At 38.2% G+C, this 22,199-nt stretch overlaps 1 protein-coding gene across 1 annotated transcript in view; it reads right to left on the bottom strand.

The window, feature by feature from the left end:
* Positions 1 to 22,199, bottom strand: part of RALGAPA2 (Ral GTPase activating protein catalytic subunit alpha 2) — a 132,924-nt gene that overhangs the window by 57,091 nt on the left and 53,634 nt on the right. Inside the window, exons 24-35 of the mRNA XM_059828587.1 lie at positions 15,940 to 16,068; positions 14,378 to 14,506; positions 13,067 to 13,125; positions 12,669 to 12,777; positions 11,960 to 12,070; positions 11,532 to 11,600; positions 11,235 to 11,372; positions 10,543 to 10,726; positions 7,817 to 8,588; positions 7,441 to 7,512; positions 6,300 to 6,423; positions 5,090 to 5,245 (exon numbers count right to left, since the gene is read on the bottom strand). Of these exons, the coding sequence (XP_059684570.1) occupies positions 5,090 to 5,245; positions 6,300 to 6,423; positions 7,441 to 7,512; positions 7,817 to 8,588; positions 10,543 to 10,726; positions 11,235 to 11,372; positions 11,532 to 11,600; positions 11,960 to 12,070; positions 12,669 to 12,777; positions 13,067 to 13,125; positions 14,378 to 14,506; positions 15,940 to 16,068 (2,052 nt within the window). The remainder of the gene's footprint in view (positions 1 to 5,089; positions 5,246 to 6,299; positions 6,424 to 7,440; positions 7,513 to 7,816; positions 8,589 to 10,542; positions 10,727 to 11,234; positions 11,373 to 11,531; positions 11,601 to 11,959; positions 12,071 to 12,668; positions 12,778 to 13,066; positions 13,126 to 14,377; positions 14,507 to 15,939; positions 16,069 to 22,199) is intronic.

Raw genomic sequence — 22,199 nt, 5'->3', positions numbered from 1 at the left:
AGTTACTGTCGTTGTTTAAGTCATACATCCTTAATCATCGCATTTATAAGGTTTAATGTTACAAATACAAAATCGGTGTTAATAAAAAATATTTGTTCTTGAAAGATTTCACTGATAAAAGACATTATTATAATCTTATCAGTGACAACAAACCAGCTGCTATTTTCCTGTATTGCTCATTCAAAATGTAAGCTGTGGGATAGACTCTGTACCCTGAAAGACATAAGCAGGTTTTGCTTAAAAGTCCAAAGCAACACAGATGATGCGTTTGGAGGCACAGTCCCGTGCTATGCTCTCCATGCAGTTTAGGAGTGGGGGAAAAAAGAAAAAAAAAAAACCATTAAAAAATCCCAAAGCAGCCAGGAAATAAGATATATATTAAAAAGCAAAAACAAACAACAGAACAGCTCAACCACAAGTAGTAAGATTTTTTTAGGCTTATTGCTGACTTGAACGATCTCTCTACAAATGTTCAGGGAAGGCAGCTCTTGAAATTGCAATTGCTTCTCCTCCCCGAGTGAGCTGACAGTGCATGAATTTTTAGTCTGCACATAAAAGCAGTTTCGCTAACACGAACAAAATATATACATTCTCAGCTGCACACGGCTTGATGTCTCAGCTATGTTGAGCATTCAATGCCGGGAAGCTGGGTCAATGTATAGCTTCTGACGTGCGTCACACCGTTGTTAATCATATCTGGTCTGCATTTCCTCAGCCCTAATCTGGGTGTCAGAGCGCAGCCGGCAGCTCCAGAAGCCGTGCAGCCAGCCTCTGCGCTGGGAGGCTCGCCGAGCACCATCGCTCCCCTTCGCTTGAGCAAATAGTTTTCAAGGCTCCCCGCTTCGGCTGGGCTGCACGCTGCCTGCCAGGCAACACGCCGCCGCTGACACTGGTCACGGTACACACCTAATGGCCTGACCCCCTTTCCCTGCTAATTGCATTACACAGCCAGCTGGCTCCGGAGAGGAGTCGTCTGTTTGACTGAAGAATTTCTGCTTTTGGGGAGGCATGGCTGCTACTTTTGCTAAGTAACAGTCGGGCCTGACATCCCCATTGTCTGGCTGACAGTGTACCCATCCTAAAATCTAAGTTTTATTTGTAAATTAACCAAGAAACTTCCTGCCAGAACAGTGCTGCCTGGAGACTGATAATGTGTGCCTTTCATTCCCTTTCACTCTTACTGTATCACTGCCAATTTGTTTTTCTGCTGCTCGCCAGCCCTAGGCTATAAAAGCCTTGTAAGACATAAGTGCAATTATAGTCCTGGAGTCAAATGAATTGGACAAATCCAATAGCACAGCTCTGTCCCCACTTTGCAAACCCCTACAGCAGTTAGATTAGCTGCTAAAAATCTAATCTAGCTCTAGCTAACAAATTTCTGCAGCGAAGGAGCAAGAGTTCAGTATGGGGTTGCAACCAGATTTCTGAATTGAAAAAGTTCTGCTATGACAATGGAAAAGATGGAATAAAGCACTTAAAAATTCTGCAGCTCTTTTTTAAACTGTTAGGTACAATTTAGCTAGAACAAGACAGGGGACAGTAGGATGCTGTTACTATGATTGATTTTCATTCTTGCCACAAGACAGCCAGATAAAAAGAAGTTTAGAACCAATGATGCTGAACCCTACAGCGGCAAAAGATATCAGCCGAATTTTGATTATTCCACCAGAAAAAGATTTCTTTCAGGGCTACGACTTATCTGGAGAGGTTTTATTCTTTCCTTTTTTTTCCCCCCAAATGAGCAATATAATATGTCAGCATATACTTCAAATAAAGGAATACAAACTGCAAATTACAACTGTACCACACAAAAATAAGGGGCCAAGATCATCCTAAGTGGAAGTGCACTTATTCTTGTGAATTTATACCAGAAATGAATTTATCCTCTTGTGTTCAGTAAAAATAAAGAACCATAATAACATATTTAAGTAAAATTACTGCATCTGCTTAATTCCCCAGCACACAGAATTTATGGCCTGCTGTACTACTTCCTTGGCCAGCAGGTGGTAAGACCTTCTGTTCAGCTCCGGAGCTTGTGAGCCAAGCACAGTGACTGGTATTGAATTCTTTTTGCCTCTCTGTAGGCAAAATAAGCAGAGAAGAAACCACAGACATGACAAAGATTTCAGAAAGAAGGGAGACCTTAGATCCCAGATAGTATCCATGCAACCCCATCTGATGGAAGCAGAGGGAAGGCAAGAAAAAAAGTTGTGACCCTCACTGCATCCTGATTGGCGACACAGTAAAATTTTCTCCTCCTGATAATACTGTCCTCTAACACCATATACAGTTCTATTGCAGCAAACGTTAAAATGGAGCAGGTACTGAATGACAACATAGTAATCTGCTTTTCTCTTACACACCACTATGAAAAATAAGCATTAACAGAAAGAAGTAATAAATATAAAATAATCTTTTTAACCTGGACACATTGCCCCAATAAACTGAGGTGAGGAATTAAACCCAGCATGCACTAACTGTTCAGTGAGTAAGTGGAAGTATTAAAGTCCTTGTGATAATCTTGAGAGCTGCCACGATCTCGGAAGCAATGCTGCATTTGATCACGACTCTGTTAATCAGGTATTGCAGAAGTCACAAGCACAGTGTCGGCAGGAGGGGGAAATAAATACATTTTCCTCTTGTTGAAGAGTATGTTGCAAGCAGGCACTTGTTTCTTTTTAAGCACACATGCTAGTTGTGGTCTGCACATGCAACGGCTGCCAAAATCAACATAGGACTTCTGTGAACTGAGCGATTTTGTTGCTAAAGCATCAATGTACTTGCCTTTATGTATTTCAGTATATGGCCTCCACAGCTAAGGCTCACAAGTGAAATTTCAAGAAATTGACACTTTTAGGGTTCTAAGAGTTCTTGCAGGATATTTAATATTGTCTTTAGAAATGGTTTGAACACACACATGCTCAAAACACTGGTTTCAAATGCAGGCTAGTTCATCCACCAACATTTTCAAAGAATTAGAGAACTATCAATCTTCCAGGAATTTTACAGTGCTTCTGAAATGCATCTTGCCTCCGCTCTTAGCTGCAGTTTTGTAAAATCTGTTAAGAAGTCTATGCTAATTTGCACAGAAATACATACTTGCTTACAAAAGAGCTGTGACAAATTAAACAAAACTATTCTGTGCAGAAGCACAGAAGCATGGAAGATTATGCGTTAAAAAAGACCTCTGGAAGTCATCTGGTCCAACCCACCGCTTACAGCGGGGCCAGCTCCTGAGGTCCATTAGGTTGCTCAGAGCTTTGTCCTTCTTTACAGGAATACACAGTTTGATCCCTGCAGGGTTCCATTCCTATAGCAGATTTAAGGGTTTTTTTAAAGTCTTAAAGCAATTACTTTGCGGTATTTTCTGTGGATAATATGTACTGGAGCTGGCCTTGTTTCCTAGCACTTCAAGACTTGGAGGCTGGCAACTACTAAATGCTTTTGCTTTTTCTTTCTCACAAAGAAGAAATTCTCTTAAAGCAAACATAGGGAAGACAATTAAATAGACTAACCAGACTCTCTCAACGTCTGTGTTAATCCCTAATGTGGGTGGAAATTAGAAGAATTAGTAAAATAGACTGTTTGCAATTAAAACCCATTTTTCCCCTTGTGGTAGCTCTGTCAGACTGTGCTCTCTCCTCTCCCAGGTGATGTATTACTCAACACCTAGACCATATTTCACCGCCTTTGCTATGCTTCCATAAAATCCAGGAGCTATGACTTAGAAGTGAAGATTAGACTAAACAACCACAATTTGTGTAGGAAAAATAAGACTGGGAAAGACATAGCAGCAGTTCTCAAACATGAATAATTCTGCTGCAAAATTATCTGTTCTCCATATCCATGTAGAACAGGGAAAGAATAAATGGGCTTAAATTGAAGCAAGGTAGATGCTACAAGAAATTTTCTCATGGTACAAAAAGCAGAGCATAGGAATACGTTGCCTAGAGATACTGTAAAACATTCATCACTGGCGTTTTTAACTTGCAGCTAGATAAATACTGGCCAGGAACAATAAAAATACAGATAGTTCTACTTTGGTAAAGTGACAGAGACTATACAGCCTCTTAATATGTACCACAGCCCTACTTCTCTATCCTAAAGTACTCAGATTAAATTTTTTTCCATAGCCATATAAATCCACTAACACAAAGATAATGAGTTGCATACATGAAGAGAAGCATGTAATTTTGTTGACCTTTTTTTTTCATGCCAGATATCACAATAAAAAGAAGGATCTAGCTTTACTATTAAATGCTGGGCAAGTTCTCAGGACTGGTAATCAGAAATTCCACCTTTTTATTTTGATGAGAAGCACATGTTATTTTGAAACTAACTGGACAACAAATACAATCACCCAGTGACATATTTATAGATAATTTTCAGAGCACAATAGTATCACATGGTAGAGTGGATGGCTGTAGTAGCATTATTAACGCACATTAACAACCTATGTAGGACAAGTTGCCAATCCTAATTAAAAAGGCAAAGATTTGGTATGCACCTAAAATCTTCTTTGACTCTAAGCAGCAGTTGGCAAGCACCATAATCTCAAATCACTCCTTGTTAGGGAAGACAAATGATTAAGTACTGACACCAACAAAATTCTGGGCTGGGTTCTGGCCATCTTTGAAGCAGAGTCTGCTTGTCAGAATTGTGAATAACTGGATAATGGCTTTAAATATCAGCTGGCTGCTTTTGGTACTATGCTTGTCACTTCTCTTTCACTTCTTTTCTTTTCTGTTACACACTGGACGATTCATCTGTAAGGTTTTATTATGCTGCATTTGGTTGTTTTGTTCTACCAAACTACAACAGTTTTGGCAGGCAGACAACATACAAATGAAATTATTGCTAATATTATTACTAATGGTGGTATTTGAGGCTACCATGGAAATGTTAATTGTGTTTCAGAATCCAGAATTTAGATGCCATTTAATTCAGATAATCTAGCTGCAGAGCAGCATGTGACACAGCAAAGATGACCTGTTAGGACCAGTTAGCACAATCTGTTTTCAGTATAAACTTTAACTTAAGCACTTGAAGACTACAGACACCATTTTGAAATACACAGCAAATTATTTACCTTTTTGGTCAGTGAATCGTCTGAATCTGACGGCATTCTTGTAGACACATGAAAAATGATTTCCACGGTAGAGGTAGCATAATAGGGTGCCGTTTGTCCTGTGCTACCATTGCGCTGCAGGCCGCCCATAAACCCACCGTGTGTTGAAAGATCAACCTGATTGAAAGTCATAATTAGAAATTTGAAAAGACTGATGAATTATCAGTATTTATTTATATATCAAGACTTGGTGAATTTACCACTCTAGAATTCTGTAGCCATCCCGAAGAGAAGTCTTCCCCTACGGGTTCGTGATCTTTGCATTAAATCTCTCTGGTTCCCATTCCTGTATTTGACATTTACTAAAAGTAAACATCTCTTAACTAGGTACTGAGTCATTATCTATATGGCTATTTCACCTTCCTTCCAGCAAACAACGGCAAGGAACCAAAAGCATTCTGTCATGCACAGCTGCTCTAAGGGCTATGCACAGCTTAGCAAGCCCACTCAAAGCATACACAGCGAGAAATAATTATAAAGTGTGAGAAAATATAAACAATCAGAAAAACTGCAAAAGGAATTGAAGTTTGTACAAAAAGAAAAATCTTAGAAGAAATTATTCTAGAAGATTATTCAGAAGCAATGCCCCTCTGAAGACAAACCTGTGTCCAAAAGCTTGTTTATTTTCCCAACTGCATCAGTCTAATTGAGGATGCTACCTCTCCCTGTAGGCCTTACGTCACTTAAATCCTTAAACACGAAACGCAGTTACTGTGTATTTCCAAAAAACATAAATGTTCATGTCATTTATGTTACTGACACACCATTTCAACAATGCAAACTAAAACCAAACATTTTTGTCTTTTGTAAAGCAGTCGTGTGGGTGGGTAAGTGGTCTGACCACGTGCAGCACTAAACGGAGCTAAAATTAAGGTAAAATTATGCTATAGCTCTTAATGATGCAGAAAGCAGAAGTGTCCACTGCAGCACCACCTGTCCATCAGAAACAGGAAGGATGCGTTCATCCAGAAGTAGCATGTGGATTTACAGAATTCTGCTAAAAAGGTGATCTTTTAAGTACTGCTAAATAGTAGTGTGTATTAAAATTTACCTTTTTTTCATAATTAATATAAGCAGTTTGTTTTCCATTTACCTATTTTAACTGGCTTACACTGATTTTCGTAGGTCTTCAGATCAAGTATGCTAGCTTGCCTAAATTTATGACTATTACCTCCCAGCCCAGTCCAGCAACAAAATCTTCATAAGCCTGGCTTCCCCTTGCATTGGACAGTATTGAACATTTGTCCTCTTGTCCTTCTGCAATGTAAAACACTGCAATCTTGTGAGTTTCACGGCTGTGTAAGATATAAAAAAAGCAAAAACGAAAGTTAAAGAAGTTTCAGCTCAAAATTATTTTTCAGATCATCTGCACTCAAAAGCTATGAAACAGGTGACCGTGTTTAACTCTATATGTCCATTTCCTTTATGCACACAAATAAATCACTCAGTTTCAGTTGCAGAAACATATTTTCACTAATTCTTTGCCCATGACCACACTGCAGAGACACCACAGTTCAGAGAGCAGAGCCAAGTCTATTCCTTCCATGCATCAGCAAAAGAATTGATGACCAAGTTCCAATTACAGGGTTAATCGCTTACATCTGTGCAACCTTGCCAAAGACAGTAAGATTGCACAGGTGTTAATGGGAGCATAATTTGACCTACAGAATTTTAATTATAGGGTGATGATATATGAGAAAGAAAAAAACATTACTGACTTTCAGATCCTGGGTTGAGTTTTACAAGGCTGACAGTGACAGTTGGCTTCTTTGAAATCAAGCTGAGTGGATTTGGTATGAAAATTGTTGGGATACAAGAATAACAGAACTCTGTAATGCTGCAGACATTTTTCAAATGTCTGTATATGTCAAGTAACAAAAAATAAAACAGACTATTTAGAACTCTATTCTGCCACTACCTGGCTGTAGAATAGTTGTATGGAGATTACCCCTTAAAATACTGCTCTTGACACAGGGATCGTCCTGCAGAAAACAGTCCTTTGTGTGAGCTGAGCCAAGGTCACAAAAAATTTTGGAACTTCTTCCCTCCCCTACCCACTAAAGAAAACAGGAAATAGGTTGCTGTGTCTTATTACTTGCTGCTGATTTTGAATTTTATGTACACAGTCCCAGTGAAAATAGCTTGTCCATTCAGGCTACAAAACTCTTCAGAAACAAACAATCTATTTTTCATACAAATATTTGTATTGCTAGCACATGCAATTTTAATGAATTTTTGGTTTCAGTGACGTACTTATTCTTTCTTTGGAAACGCTAACCTTATCAATTGTGTGTTTAGTAAACATTACTTACCACTGGCGGGAATCCAGATTTTTCAGTTCTCGCAGTAATTTTGAATTTTTCTTAAGAAGATGAAAGCTTTTTCTATAAATATATAAAAAAAGGATTTGAAGGAAAATGCAACACAGTAGCGACACAGTATTTTCTCATTCAAATACCTAAGAGAAGAGAATCAAATTAGCATGATTCAAATTTTTTTTTTTTAATTATAAACAATCTGCAGATGTCTATTTAAAATAATCACTGAATCAGGTACACATAAAAGTTCAAAAGTATGCTCTGACTACCACCCAGCTATATAATTCTCACTTTAAGTGTGTACAGGTTTGGGGGTCGAAGTGAGAAGAGTAAGAGTGCCATAAACATGTTCTGAATCCTCTCTTCTTACCTTCTATCCCAGGAGTTCATTCCCAAGTCATTTAGCAACAGCCGACAGAAATAAAAGGATGCTTGAGGTTCAGCAGGACGTGGTTCTTCTTGACAGGCCACCTTCATACTTAAGTCCGAGCTGCATTTAAATATATACTCTTTCTCCTGGGTGCTCTGCCTCATCAGTGCTTCAGTGATCGTATTCTCTTGGTCATAGCTCATACCAAAGGGTGGTGGTGATGGCTCATTCAGCTTTCGCTGGGGATGTAAAAGGCATTCAGGACTGGTGTTACCAATCTTTTCCAACAATTGGTCAAGAGCGTCTTCTCCTTCTTCCACCTGAGAAATGTCTTTCTGGGAAATGCAGTGGTGCTCAGGGTTGCCCGAGATCACAAATGCGCTCGTTGTGCTTTGCCGTGGAAGGCAGCCCTCCAGAGGTCCATACAATATTCTGCCATCCCAGGAGTACTTCCCTGAGATATCTCTGACAATTACTCTTACATCCGAGGGGGTTGCTGCTGGTTCAGTGTCTGTTGTCTTCTCTGCGGGGATTTGGAGGTAAGATATAAGAGTACTGTCATTAAACACGAAGAGCTGCAGGTTGGGACTCCGGAAGACTTCTGAGGACAGCTCGGAGGACTCCACATAGGAGTTGTCGTGGTTCTCGCTAAGGAGACTGTGGAGAATGGCAGGGCCTCCGCTGAGTGGGTAGTGGCTCAGGTGATTCACCAGGTGAGTCATAACCATCCGTGCCGTTAAAGGTATCAATTCTAAGTTCCTCCTCCTTTTTTCTAAAATGATCAGTGAAAAGATAATAGATCAATAAGAGCAGCAAGAGGTAACTAAAAAGAGCATCTGCAAATTTCTGTCATATTTCAGAAGCTTGGCTTAGCTGTCCTCCTAATCCTTCCTGTTGAAGAAGCTATTTACGATCACTTTCCAAGAAATTCTACCAGTAACACATTTTTATTTTAGTTTACCACATGCCCTTTGACACTTAGCCTACAGTCACATCCAGGACTCCATACAACATGCAAGAAGCCCTGCCCACTGATCCCACAATGTCTGCTGTCACTACAATTTCATCTGGCAGGTTAAGGTGTTTCTCCTTACTGCCTGTAATCTCACAGTCATCCCCACAGCAATTGTAGCAAGAGCGGGACTGGGCACAAGAAGCAAAGGTAAACCAGAGATGCAGCTAAAAACCAATGCTTCTCGATCTTTAGCAGCACGGTGGTAAAGTTCGTTGTATGAGGCAGGAAAAGACTTTCTGGATCCCAAGATGTTCCCCTCAGCGCAGGCATATACATCAGTTATTTCATAAACTGATTGTGCCCTGAGCTACATTGTGCCTCCACTTCTCCTACTGGAATGTTATTCCAGAATATTACCCCTTTTATAGCCAGAAACCTTCTCATTTCCAGTTTTTGTTCATATTTAGTTTAAACCCGTTTTTCTTTAGTTGACAACGTTTTCCTCTTTCCTTGGTATTTATAACTTCTAATGCACTTCTAAACAACATGTATATCCCTTTCCAGCCCTTTGCTAGCCCCAAAAAGCCAAAATTCCTCAGCCTCCTCTCACAAAAAAGGCTCTTTAGTCTTTTCATGAATCCCCCAGTAGTAAATCTCTGAACTAATCTTTTTCAAAAAGAAGTAAACCGAAGAACTTATAGGGCACTAACATATCCAAGATGAGAAACATCTCGTTCTACCTAAAACAACAAATGTACCTGACACATAACTTTATCTTTCTGCTATTTACAGCACGTCCTACTCAGCAAGAAGTATGTGTAGAAAAGGTTTTAATGTTTTTAACCTTCTTGTTAAACCTTAAAGTACATACACAAAACCAAAGAAAATAAGCTGTAGGACTGAAAAATAGTACAGTGTCAAAACCTGAAAATACTATTTTAAAGCATCACTGCCAATCCAACGTTATCTCGCACAACTTCATATTGCATCTGTACTTTCAATTCTTCTGCAGAAATACATTAATGCATATTAATGGACTTAAATTCATAGTTGAACAGCCATTGTTTTAAAGGTTATTTTTAATAAATGTTTGAAATAAAGATGACCTCTATGAGAAATCACTTCGAGATAAATTATTTCATATGTTTGGATGAATACTTTTAAAGTTGACTTTGAAAAGTTAGTAACATAATGTACCTAGATCCAAATAATCTCTTTTCATGTTAGACACAGGTAGATTGTGAATCAGCAGGAATGGCATATTTATGCAGCTGCAGAATTTGGTCCAACTCATACATGTTCTTCTCAAATCACTCAGAACAGGCAAATTATCTATGATAATGGAGTAATTTCTACTGAAAAATTCAAGAAGGGCAGCTGCATGCTTCTGAAAGAAGTTTGATTTGGGGCTTACTGTATTTGTTGAATTTAGTTCTATACACTAAATCATAAGTAGTACCAAAGCTGGAAAAAACAGCTTCTCCATCTATCCTCTCTCTGTACAAATTTCTCGCTATACAGCACCTTAGCATCGTTTTCTTTCTCCTGTGATCTTCATAAAGAGCAATGTCAGCAACAAACTCGAACATCCTATTACAGAGGCAACTGAAATTCATTAAAAAAAGGGCACTGCCCAGTTTTCAAGGAACAGTTGCTATGTGCAGTAAGGAGAAACACGTTTTCAAGGAAGAGATGTAACCCGGAAAGCTTTATTTCCTAGCTGCTGAACGTTGACATACTGGTCCTCACCATGCTCTGTGAACTCTCTTACCCTCGGCAACAGTGAGCAGGTTGCCCAAATCCGTGGGGGAGTGGCACTGGGCTGGCTCAGAGCTCTTGACATTCCCCAGTGGCAAAAATGGGTCGTAATCACTAGAGGAGAGATCTGCCAGACTCAGCACATAGTGGCTTTGCTGAGTATACGTGCTGGAGCCATTCACACAACAGTGCAGAACCTGCAAGTAGACAAGCACGACACTGAAGAAGTAATAAAATGTACATTACAGTACCCACTTGAACACATTCAATGAGGAGTGACCCACCATTTTACACTGTGAAAGCCAGGACATGCTACAAAAAAGTAGCATTTAAGTACAGCGTTTTTAAAATAACACTCTTTGTCAACACTTACTTTGTACTTTAACAGCTCACTTCAGGACTTATTTTGTATTTTAACAGCCCATTTCAAATAATTCAAATATTACTCAAAGATTATTTTCCCTGGCTCATTGTTTTAAACATTTTGCCTTTCCCTCTTCGTCATCCTCTGTCTATTGTACATCTCTGATCTTATCATCTTAACATTTTGCATTCTTAACTTCTCTTCTGTACGACTTCTGCCCACACTGCGAGAATTCATGACTCTCTACAGCTTGCTAAAAATGTTTCTGTGCCTAACAGGATCTGTGAAAGGCATCTTTACACATCTAGACACAATAAAGCACATTCATTCCTTATACTCACTCTGTAAATATAGTCCAGTAAAAGAGCTTTGGATGCATGTTGATCTTCAAGAACACCAGCAGATACCGGCTCCAGTAGCATTTTCATGGGTAATGCCATACACCAATCCAACAAGCAAAGTAGCAATGAAACTATAAACTAAACATGTAACACAGTATTTAGGTATATTCTACTAAATTCACCCAAACTTAAAGGTTTGAAAGTTTAAAATACAACTCGGGTTCCAAGCAACTTCATTTAATAATGATCTCGAGCAGCACAAAGAAAGAATGGAGGCTGCTCTTTTCAGTGACATACCTTTTTATCTGCTTCCACAGAGGAGTATTCAGCACTAGGCAAAAGAAATGCAATAGTGGCCACAAGGATCTACATTGAAACAAACAAAATTCCAAAATTTAACTTCTTTCGCTATAAAGACAGAGCATGAACTTCATTTGAACAGGGTATGAAAAAGGTTAAATTCTCTTAGGAGCATCTAATTGCCTTTATAATTCAATGTCCAAGTGAAACAAAAAGTTTTACTAAGCATTTTGGAAATAAATCACTACAAACAAGAGAAGTACACTGGTCCTAGGACTAGAGCAAGTACATCTCCTAACAATAATTGCAGAAGAAAGAAAAAGTTAACATAAAGTCATAGTTACAGTGGCTCAAGTAAGGAATTAAGAAATTAAGACAATTTTGTATATGATTTCCATACAAGCATTTTAAAGAAACTGACGTACTTCAGTAATTTTTCTGGACAGAGAGGATTCATACTTCTGAAGCTTTTGCCAATAAGAAACCAGAAGCTGAAGAACATCACAGGCTACTTGAGCTACCAGTTTATTAGAAAACTGGAAGGAAAGAAAAGATGATTAAAAGCCAAATAAAATATCCAGATACAATACAATGCATTCAGTTTTTCTACATTTTAAATTATTTTGCATCTATACAAACAATAAAAAATGTTAACGTTGCGGAATCACGCTGTCAGCATTAGGGAACAGCAGGTTTGACATTATCTGTGTAACCTTAATTTGGTCTGTTCTGGAAAGGGTCTCTAGGTACATAATCACACGCTATTTTTGCAAATATTTTGCACTTTTGTATAGGATACCACCTTGGCAACACTGAAGAACTGTGCATATGCCCCTCGGCAAATTCACAGGAGCCATAAGGATCTGAACCATGCTCACTGAACGTAACGAGCTACAAATTACATACCAAGGTTCAGAACTGGGAGACGTCTTTTTGAAGATGGCCAATGCCATATCACTAACACTATGCAAAAAGTCCTGAGCAGTTGTGTGTTAAGCAGCATCCTGTTAGTGCTTTAAGCAATGAAAAGGCAAACCAGCAGACTGTGCTCTGTATAACCAGCAACCATTAAAAAAAAAGAAAATACCTTTTTTACACAATGTTTATTGATTACAGAGACTGTCATAGTAATACCTTCAGTGTCACACCTATGACATTGATTGCTTCCTTCACTTGGGGATGGTTTGTGCACTGCGTTAGTTCTTCACATATCCAAACTCCAAGGCCACAAATGGCTATGCATCTTTTTTTAAAAGAAAAAGTGTTTTTGTCAGAAGTTTTATAAGAATATTTAGAAAAAAGAAAGAAATCCACAAAGACGCGATCTCTCTTTTCCCTCTCTCAGGTCACGCAACAGGTTGACACCCTCATGGCGCAGAGCGAACCTCATCTCAACAGGGTTAAAGTGAATAACTCATCCAAATGCGATCAAACCACAAGGCAGGATTAACAACTCAGCTGTACAAGCACCAAAAAAAAAAAATCAGTAGTGAGGAAGATTTTCCAATTTTTTCTTTTACTGAATATTTTACCTTGCAGCTTCACTTGGCTCCTCTGTAGCATTCTTCAATAAAATATTTATGAGGTAGCACTAAAATAATAAAATAAATTACAATAAGCATCTTTTTCATACATCCACTTTATTTAAAGTTGTTTAATTTTGACATAGTTACAAATGAAATAACTTCAATTCTCAGTCTATTCTTAAAGCATTTTTACTACATGCCAATTTTATTTCATCAAGGGAGAAATACTTACTGATCATACAGGCCCTTGTGGATAAATCTAATTGACTTAAAATCATGTACAGGCAGCAAGATGGAAATAAATTAATTTTCAGAGTTAACGGGTATTTACTAATGATGAGTGGTGATCACGTGATAATATGAACTATAGTGTTTAAGTTCTAAGCCAGCCATGTTTTGAAAAATTTAGTGTATTTTTTTAGTACAGAAAAGACACTTTTAAAATTGAGACTGCTTTAACACACCTCCAATGATTCTCCAAGGCCTGATGAAGAAAGCAAGAACAGGAGCCAAACGTGCTAAGGGTTTTGCGTTCTCTCTGGTTCTACCTTCTCAGGCCACATGAGGAATTCTGAGATTCCTCCCCAGCTTTACCTAACTTTGTGCAGTGGATCAGCATGGTGCCTCAACTTTATCAAAAAGCAACAGAGGCTTGTGTGAAGGCAACCATTTGGACAGGTTTCACCTGCAAGTGATCCTCCAGATCACTTTTGTTGGGTCTTTAGGGGACAGCATTGTGTGATTTTTCCACCAACAGTATTGCTGTGAAGATCATTAAATTACAAAGCTTTCCATCCAGCAAAACAATTCATGTCTCTGGGTGTCCCATTGAAATTAATTCTCAGGGAAAAGCCATTCAACTTATGATAGTTCTGTCATAACAGTGGAATTTTCTTAACATTTTACTATCATACCAATAAGGCAAAAAATATCTCCCCTTATGTGCACCCCACACCTCTTAGAGAACAAGCTAATATACACAGATACAATGAACGGACACTTTAAATACCACCAACAACACCATTTAATGAATTGACCTGACAGGCATCTGGCTGGAAAACATCGCATTTGATTATAGCCAGTTCACGCTCCTTGAAAGTAAGATGTAATTTGCAGTATCTAAGCTTTGTTTATTTTATGGTGCATGTTAAGCAAAGCAATGCTTATCAAATAAGTACATATAATGTGTGCAGTTGTGGGGTTTTGAGGAGGAGTGGTTTATTTTTTTAAACAAAAAGTGCGTGGTAAAAATGAAGTGACTATATAGTAAAAATATGTTACATTACATAAGGATTTACTAATAAAATGTGACTTTACCTTCACATCTGCTGTTCCTGCAATGATATCACCGGCTTCTGAAATGGGCCGCAAGAGTGGGATTTCTTGGTAGATATTTGGAAAGCAAACAAGAGAACCAAGGATGGTGTGAGCTTCTGAACGGGGAGCCTAACCAAAGGAAAAGTAAACAAAAACATTTTCTTCATAAAATTATGAAAATGGCATAAGCTATGAGGCTATTGTCTATCACCATAAATACCAAAAATGCTGTATTCACAATTCCACACTGAAAGTGTCCTGAGGAACATGTCCTGGTAGCTTTTCATTTACAACTACAGCAAAAGAATCAGTAAAGCAGTGACTTACAGACACCTACTTGCCTATGCTTTTTGCTGCTGTGTTGCTCTGCTCTTTTTCTGAGGCCAAGCTTCTCCTCCAGCAGGGACCTGGCCCCGCTCCTAAGCACATTCTACATTTTTAATACCTCCTCTGTCATTACACAATCCAACTATCAAAGATTCAGTGTCAACAAAAAAAATACAGAACAACCTAAAGAAAAGCTGAGTGGGAGTTTTAAGCACTAATCCAGCACTACTATTAGCTGATCATGTGACAGAAAGGACAGCACAACGCACTCAAACTGACTGTATACCTTGTAAAAATGCGTAGAAAGATTCCTACTTCAATAAAACCATCAAAAGCAACATGGCATGAGCTATAAATGCATTAACTACTGCTATATAATCTTGCATAATTTTGAAAATACAATGCAGGCTAAGTTTTATGCTTGTAGGAGAAATGGAAGATGGTGTTGGGTTTTTTTTGTTTTCCATGGAAAGCTGAGTTTTCATTTCTTATTAGCACTTTAAGCTTTGGATCAATGATCAGGTTGGTCAGTTTTTTTAAAGAGATGTCAGAAAATTAATGGCTGTAAACTCTTTGAGGGACAATGGAAAAAGCACGGCTGGGCTCACCATTTCAGTCCTGCTGAAATATGAGAGGGCTGTGGCCCTGTGCAGGGCCACCCGCTCAGCCGCACAAATGTCAAGAGCAGCACGGTAAAAGCACTTGGCCAAAACAGACAGAAAGGTCCCCCCTGAACTGGTGTTTCATGTACAACAAAGCTTTCCTGTCTTTTCCAGGATTGCCAGACCTTTACCCTTATTTTGGCATCCCATCATTGAGTTGCTATTTTACTTATCCTTTCCTAATTTAATTGTTTAGACTCACATTTCTATTAGTGTTGATATTTAGTAAGAAATTCTCTATTACCAAAAAAGTTCCATATTTTCAATATTTGTTCACTGAAAAAATGCTAATGAGATTCTGAAATCCAAGTCCTGCTTTTAGCGCACAGGCGTGCTGCAATATTAGCGAGGATATGATTTCTCACACTCTGGCCTTTTGATGAAACACCTTTGCAATACTAGTATGTCACCTTATCCCACAATTTCACACATCAGCTGCCATGGGTATCTGCCCCAAGAGCCCCCTTTCGCATTGCACTAATGAGTCAACACCTGTTAGAGTGGAGACATCCGAACCTCGTTAGCAAGCACACGCTCTCAGGGGATGGGGGCACTGGGCATTGCCATACTCACCTCCAGCATGTCTGTGCTCAGAACCCTGGCTGCCGCAGTAATGAAGTCTCCTATCAGCATCGTAAAGCCAGGTAAGCTCAGGAAGAAAAACCAAGGTGGGCAGTACTTTATGACTGTATTTAAGATATCCTGAAAGAGAAGTTACCTGTTTGAGAAGAAATAAAAAAAAAAAAAGAAGCCCAAAACCAAAAGGGAGAGTTTGAGAAGATTTAACTTTGCAAATCACCAGTTCCACACTAATCAAGGTGATAACTCAGAGCCACACAGCTCTATGTATAACTGATAGTCACATAACAACCACTACTTTCCGCTGCAGATGCATTTAGCAGCAAAAGTGCATTTTGCATTTGGGTAATATTTGTACTCTTAAATTCCTGTTAAAAAAAACTCCAAACACCCATGTCTCTTCATATCTAAGCATAAAAGAGCTGTTCTCCTGTTAAGTAAAACTTTGGATTCAAAACATACAAATAGTTAATCAATTTAAGATGAAGCATTACACCATGCCAAATGAGGTATTTCCTAAAATCACATTACTCAAAATTCTGTAGCCATAAAAACATGAGATGACACAAACAACTGCTGCCTTTGCCCTGAAGGAGCTCAAGGCAGTAACTGACAGCAGGTGGCTTACTACTGTTAGGCTGCTCCAGCACATACGGGATTTTTTAGCTATTCTGGACTAGTTGAGAAATACAGCGATGTCAAATGCAAGAAGTGATCATACACAACAGAGTAACACAGATAAATCTATGCTAACTAGATTATTCTAAGTCACTCTTCTCCTAAATAATTAAGACAGCAAATATTGATAAGCCTTGGGGAAAAAAAAGTTTTGCTGAACTTTTCAAGGAACAGAGGGTTTTTCTTGTTTTTAAGAGGTAGCACTATGTCTGTAAGAATAGACCACCAACCACAGCTTTGCTCTCATCATTACCCTGTGACACAGAACACATTTGAGATAAGCATTTCAACTTTAACCCTTCCACATTTCAATTCTTCACAGTCTCTCCAAATCAGAGCAAAGTTCCTGTATTTGAGTTAAGATTTCCTTCCCAGAAGGTTTCAGCAGGTTTAAAATTAGGCACAAAATCTATATAATCCTTACCTGCAACATTGTATGTGCTGAAGAATTAGATAAAGCTATTTCTATATTGAGTAGAAAATCATTTTTTGTCTCAATGAAATTTCAAAGAAAAGTAGCAAAGGAAAACCATTTTCAATGTCCATCTTTACTGGTTTTATGATGCGTAAAGAATGTGTCCACATGCTCAATTTCTACATCAGAAACTAAAAAAGTCAAACTCATTTTTCTCTGTATGAAGATATGCTCTAACTACACTAGTATTTTCTCAAAGCACTGCTAAACACCTGGACAGAACCTATTTAGTGTTCTAAGTATATACAGCAGTAACATCCTATGAAATAACTGTGTTATGTATTTTAAATCAATAATATTAGTTTTTAACATAGTAGCAGATAATGCTTTCACTTTCCTGAATAAGCTAAAATGCCACTCGAGTTAATGTTTAAACTAGTTTTAATCACTTCCTTTGATACATTTTAAAGTCAATATCAGTCAATGCAAACATTCAAAAAGAGAAAGCAGATGGATGCAGCAGCTCATAAAGTGGGGGGTAAACTCACACTCCGAGCAGAACAAAAAGACCCACCTTTTTATAATTAAGGGTCTGATTAATGCACTGGGCTCCTCACAACACAACACACCTGTAATTATGAACAGAGTCAGGTACTGCGATGTGTTTGGTCTCTGAATAATTGGGCATCAAGCTATAGAGCGGCAGATGGGAGTACACTTCTGTTGACATACGCCACAATAAAAGAGCCCATGCTAACCTGGCCTGAAAGGTAACAGAACATAGGAAGCACAAAGATCTGCTACAAACAACTGCATTAACTCCTGTCCTCGCTCCATCAATCCCATCTGTTAAATACCACTGTAACGATCATCCAGCTTCATCAACTCTTAACTATGGTCATTGTCTATAACACTTAGAAAATTAGGATAAAACAGAAACTGCAAACCCATTACTTAATATATTAATACCTGTGAGTTGACACAGCATAACTAATACAACTTAAACAAATGCTGTGACAACACACACATTCCAAAAAGTTGTAAGAATGTGGCTGCATGGATCTACTTTCTGTTTGAGAAGTCTACTATTATAAAAAACAAATTATTTTTCATAGTAAGAAACCTTTGAAAAATTTATTTTGAAAAGCTAATGAAACAATCCTCAATTTCTCTTTTTTGTTATGTAGGTTCAAACTGATGAATTCACAGCACAGATCGTATGCTGTGGTGATACAACACACAGACAACTGTTAGAAGTTAATGTACAAGTGCATAAGAGCCCCAACAAAATCGTGTTCAGCCTAGCTTTCCATTAGTTTAACACTGCCATTTTTCATCTCGGGCATTTCAGTATAAATTTGTGATAGTTTGAGTGACTTCATTTAAATTAATATGAGGCAGAATATGTCCTGACTATAATATTGTCGTTCTACTTGAGCTTACTCCAAACAGAATGGACAGGAAAGAAACCACACCCCAGGAAGGCACTTACAGGTAAAATTTGACATTTTTTCTCCCATTTCTCAATTAGCACACTTTCACGCACATCCCAGCTAACAATAAAAGCGTGATTTCATGCAGTAATTCAGTAGCATTGCGAGCTTATCAGAAGATTCAGGCTTATGAGAAAGTGACCAAGTGAGAACATCTGTCCTATCAGTGATATTGCAAAAATCAGGTAATTCAAACAGAGGCAAGTTGTTTCCTTCCCTTCAAAGCACTGTTCTATAAATGTAAACTCTGTTCAGCAGCTTACAGCCTAGTAAATGAATCACTTTAATTGAATGCTATGTACACAGTAACTGGAAAAACACAAGCAATAAGAAAAACATATGGTGATGGCAATAGAAATTGGTTTACTCATTCTGTACAGTGTTGTTTCTTTACTTCTTTCATAATTGACCTTTAGAACGACAAATGTGTAAAATAATTTTGGTTTATTATGGCTCCAAACCTTTCAGCAATTACACAAAATGAAAATTTAAAAGGAAGTATTCATTCTGGAAGCATTTCCATTGTTTACATAATTGCACAGCTATAATTTAGTGTTCATGTTGTTAAAGAAAAGTGGAAAAAAAGGACCATTATGGACTATTTCAATTCAAAATTATGCTCTGTAGTGTTAAAAATGGGGAGAAGGGGAGAGAAGGGGGCAATCACATGCATGTCCTTCTCAAATGCATTAACCCTATAAATGGCATAATATTTCAATATAGGTTATTCTAGTAATCCAAATAATAAGGTCATAAACATCCACGAAGTGAAAAAAATTTATGCAAGTTCACTGAAAGGTCAACTACAAAAATATTCTTCACCTAATTTTTGTCCAAGCTTCTGCAGATTGCAGGTGTAACCAAATAGCCTGCCATCTGCCTTCATCACATTTCCAATTGTCCCTCAACAGGAACAACATGGATTTTTCACTTAAAGTTCACTCTGTTCTTCACTGAGACACACCTCATTAGGGGCTGAAATTTACAACACAGGAAAGATTATTAATTTACACAAGACTTAAGTGGTAAATCCTTCATTTTCCTTTTTTATTTTAAAGAAACAAACACTTCCATTTACTTATTCCAAGTTGTCCTAGCTACCATTACCTTTTAGGTGAGAGTTAACTTGTCAAAAATTAAGTTCCAATAAAAATTTATGAAGTATTTTGACACCCTCATAGAGCACAGGATTAGCTTGTCAGAAAAATCCATTTCAATTTGTCATTTAATTCTAGCTTCCAAAAAAGTTATATTTGCTAAAGTATCCTTATTGTGTTCCGATCACAAGAAAGATATTAAAAACCAGAATAACACTCCATTTGTAAAACATGGATAAGGTTATTCACAAGTGCTAAAGATGACAAGTTACTGCATAAGTCACCTGCTGGTAATTGCTCCTTCCCCTTTAAAATACATTAGAAAGCTCTCTCTTTTAAAGTCATATTAATGACAAAAAACCCCACCCCAAAGCCCTTGCTCTGACAGACAGGTGCTCAGATGCCCTATTAACAGAGATCAGACAAGCATATGAAGTGAACAGAGTTTTTAAAGTTTCTCCCCTTTTAGAGTATGTTTTATATTTTCACAACCTAGGAGACCATGGGGATTAAGGATACACTTCAGATTGAAAGGAATATTTTAAGTTCACGCACACTGAGAAGGAAATATCTGAATACCCATTTGCTACAGGTACAGAGGTAGAGGTACCAGGAACACAGTTACTAGTCCATGGCACTGCTTGAAATGTTGAGACAATTTTGTGTCACCATACGGATTGCTCCCAAAATGCCTGTGGCAGGACCACTTCAAAGTCTCGGATTGTAAGAAACCAAGGTGTCAGTGCTGTGAAGCACCTGTAGAGCAAAAGGTTAACCGCTTAGAGCGAAGGTGGTTTTAGGGAAGGGAATGCGAGCGCACCCCTGAGAGGACAGGTGAAGAAGCTCCCTGCAGTGCACAGCAGGAAGGCAGGTCCTCCACCTTCGGCAGCAATTAGCAGCACTCTTAACACTTTTCACTTTCACATATGTGCTGTATCAGTTCTCAAGATGGAGGAACACATGCAGAGGAGAAGGGATTGTTCTGCACATTTTTATTAGAACTTCCCAAAAAAATGGCAAATACATGAAACCTTGATTTGCTTAAAATAATCACACTCAGAATTTATCATGTGACCTTTCTTAAGAGATAAAGATAACAGCTAAGCAAGAAGTTGAAGTAAAACTTGTCTGAAGCAGCGAAGCACAATTGCACACAGAGGGAAAAGGACGGATCCTGAAGACACAGACCAGTTGAAGTAAGCAGAGGGAAAGGGGGAAGTCAAGTAGAGAGCTGAGGATAATGGATGATGAAACAGCATCGCATTGCGGGGGCATGTTAACAAAGAAACTTACTTTGGGAGATCCCAAAGCTACAACAGTGATTGGAGAGGTGGAAGAAAAGGTGTGAGCAAAATGGAAGGAAGAGAGATGTTGCCTCTGTTTCAAAAACTCTATTTCTATTCTGGACAGAGTTCAGAAAATCTTCATAAAGGAGCTTACAAGCAGCAGGCACAAGCAGCAAGATACTGCTGGCAATACAGAAGAGACAGACAGAACACTGACTACGAAACAGAAATTTGGGTGGGATAGAAACAATTTAGAAAGAGCAGAAGTATTAAAAAAAAAAAAAGAAAATAAATGAACAAAATTACCAAAATTGTTCCAGAATGCACAGCTCCTACAATCAGCATTACCTGGTTCTCCCTTTCTTCCAGTCAATCCTAGCAGCTATTTTTCTCCAGCACTTCCCATTTATCCTACTGTAAGTGAGCAGAGGGGTATGCAGGATTTCCTGTGAGACCTTGGTATTTGTATTTTTGTCTCTACCGGAAACATGCTGTCTGTGAACACTTTTTCAAAGCACTCAAAGCACGTAATGGGGGCACACAGGCAAATTTTCTACAGAAAGTGAGATATGGGGGAGATTAAAAGAGGAAGAAAATCATGTAGCCATTGGAAGAAAGTCACGAGAAACTAAAATATGGGAATCTAAGCCTTAATAGACGATATCACGATTATTTTCTTTTAAATGGCAGTCTGGAAAGGAATCTAAAATGCATTTTGGTTTCTGAAGCGCTGTACAGCTAAGGGTTCTCATGTGCAACATTATCAGGCAGAAATCCAGGCAAGAAGTACTTTATTCCACAGTGTACAAAAGCAAAGCTGCTCATTTATTGCACCTTTAGAAGACAATGCTCTACCAGCTAATACATGTCCCAGTAAACAGCACTAAGGGCTGAGCAGTCTAGAAGTTGTACACCGTTCCTCACAGTTGAATAAGATCTTAACAGAAAGATATAAAAGCTCACAAGTACTTTTTTTTTTTAAACTTCAGATCAATGTTAATACAAATAGGTAATTAATATGGCTTATCAGGTAGCAACTCTACTAAAATGCTTCATAAAATAATTAGCCATCTCTCATGCAAAGAGCTGTAGTCAGTGTTTCTACATAAAGTTACTACATAACTGGAGTAGCTTCCTTCCCATAATTAGCAACAGTGTATTTTAAACAAATTAAGAGGCTTATAGAGAAGCATAAGATACATTAGTATATCACCATCTGTATTGATAGAGTATTTTATCTAAGTCATCCTTTTACTACTAAAAGGAATCAAGCTAAAAACATAGC

The sequence above is a fragment of the Gavia stellata genome, chromosome 23, assembly GCF_030936135.1.
Source record: "Gavia stellata isolate bGavSte3 chromosome 23, bGavSte3.hap2, whole genome shotgun sequence".
In the NCBI taxonomy this organism is placed as follows: Eukaryota; Metazoa; Chordata; class Aves; order Gaviiformes; family Gaviidae; genus Gavia; species Gavia stellata.
The sequence above is the reverse complement of the archived record's forward strand: the minus strand, read 5'-3'. Positions and strand labels throughout refer to the sequence as shown.